Source organism: Mastomys coucha, unplaced genomic scaffold (genome assembly GCF_008632895.1).
Source record: "Mastomys coucha isolate ucsf_1 unplaced genomic scaffold, UCSF_Mcou_1 pScaffold15, whole genome shotgun sequence".
NCBI lineage: Eukaryota > Metazoa > Chordata > Mammalia > Rodentia > Muridae > Mastomys > Mastomys coucha.
Window position 1 is genome coordinate 24,982,326 of NW_022196897.1, and position 1,843 is coordinate 24,984,168.

The following is a 1,843-nucleotide window of genomic DNA, read 5'->3' on the forward strand; positions in this document are numbered from 1 at the left end:
TACCTAAGAATCATTGTCACTGTGCTCAGGATCCCCTCTGCAGCTGGAAAGTGGAAAGCCTTCTCTACTTGTGGCTCCCACCTCACTGTGGTGACCCTGTTCTATGGGAGTGTCATCTATGTCTACTTTAGGCCCTTGTCCATGTACTCTGTGGTGAAGGACCGGGTAGCCACTGTTATGTATACAGTAGTGACACCAATGATGAATCCTTTCATCTATAGCCTGAGGAACAAAGATATGAAGAGAGGTTTAAGAAAGTTAAGGGACAAGCTTCACTCATAGAAATGTAAAATTATGAAACATTTAACTGAGAGATGACCTAAGACATTTCATGCTATACTTCCTTTCTCTACATCTCTGTATGATACTCTGTGAAGTTATGTTAACCACCAGCATCACTGATCTGGAAACAAGACAGTGCTCTGTAAATTATCTTGACCAAATACATGTTCATTCTCAGACTGTGTGCTACAGTAATCCAAATTTCAGAATTTTGTCAAACTCAATAGATTGGTAATTATACCTTCAATAAGTATGCCCATGTTCTCAGACCTAAGAATTTTACATTGATCAGTGTTCAGTAGAATGAACTAAGTGATCTTAGTTGGAAATTGAGAAAGACATTCTGATCTTATGAGTTGACATCATTCTAAAGACATATTGAACATAGACCCAAAAAGAGGACTCAAAAGTGAAGAAATGTGGAACACATTTCAAATGGTGGAGACATCTTGTTGTATAGAGTAAGATAACATGGTAGTACATCTGGCAGATGGTGAGAAAGCCAGAGTGTGTCAAGTTATTCAGTTTAAGAATAAGAATTACTCATACACGTAAAATAAATAAATAAGTCTTTTAAAAAAAAGAATTAAGTTGGAAAGGAAAAGGCTACAAAAATATTCATAGGTCTCCCCCAGGTTTCACCATTAATTCCATCTCAAGAGTGAATTCTTGGGACACGACTCCTTTTTATTTCTCTTAATTCTTTGTTTCCCTACATGTCAAGAATTTTCACTAAGCTTCCTTAATAAGCCACACATGTCAGTCTGTCAGTGTATTAGGAAGAATACAAGAAAAGTTGTGTTGTACAAGTAAACAACCCAAAAGTCTTGCAATATTAAAAACAAAGTTTTTTTTAACTTTTATTGCATTATCAGAAAAGTTACATGATTTCAATCTATCTGAATTTGTTAACATTTAAAAACATATTTTAATTAAATAGAATTGAATCACAGTCTTGTTCCCCTTTTGTACCACTGCTCCTCCCATAGACCCCCTTCAATATCTATAATATATTTTTTGTCGTAGTCTTAAAATTTATAAAATATTATGAAAATAAAATTAAGTATTATAAAAGTTGTTTGATATAAAAACAACAATCGATTTAACAGTCTTATGTAGATGCTCGTCTACAGCAATAGTGAAAATACATTTTTCTCAATATAAATTTTAAATAACTCCAAACATATTAGCTGTATACTTAAAAATAATGCATCACTACTAGTATTGTCTTAAATGAACATGAGTATATAAAGTCTTTTTGTTTGTTTTGTATTTAGTAGAGTTTAAAATCTTAGCTCTTACTGTGGTGCAAGCCCAAAATAAGAACAATTTTTAGACATTGGGTTTCATTGTAATAAGGCTGTATTTCAATGACCCTCACATCACCAAAGATTTTACCTCCATTGTAGCCAAGCTGAGAGTTGATAGTTCTGCTGCACCAAAAAATGAATTGTAGGCTCGGCTTTTGGATACAGACTTCCTGCTATAGTCAAATTTATTTGACTTGAGTGAGTGACTTCATTCTCAGCCCACAGAGAACAGGTTACATTCATTTAAGAAA

The 1,843-nt window shown here is 33.7% G+C and overlaps 1 protein-coding gene and 1 pseudogene across 1 annotated transcript in view; both read left to right on the top strand.

The window, feature by feature from the left end:
• LOC116091621 (olfactory receptor 1L4-like) overlaps positions 1–282 on the top strand; it is an 835-nt gene extending 553 nt beyond the window's left edge. Inside the window, exon 2 of the mRNA XM_031373193.1 lies at positions 4–282. Within this exon, the coding sequence (XP_031229053.1) occupies positions 4–282 (279 nt within the window). The remainder of the gene's footprint in view (positions 1–3) is intronic.
• A 471-nt stretch (positions 283–753) lies between these two features.
• The window catches only part of LOC116091622, an 18,146-nt pseudogene continuing 17,056 nt past the window's right edge, over positions 754–1,843 (top strand).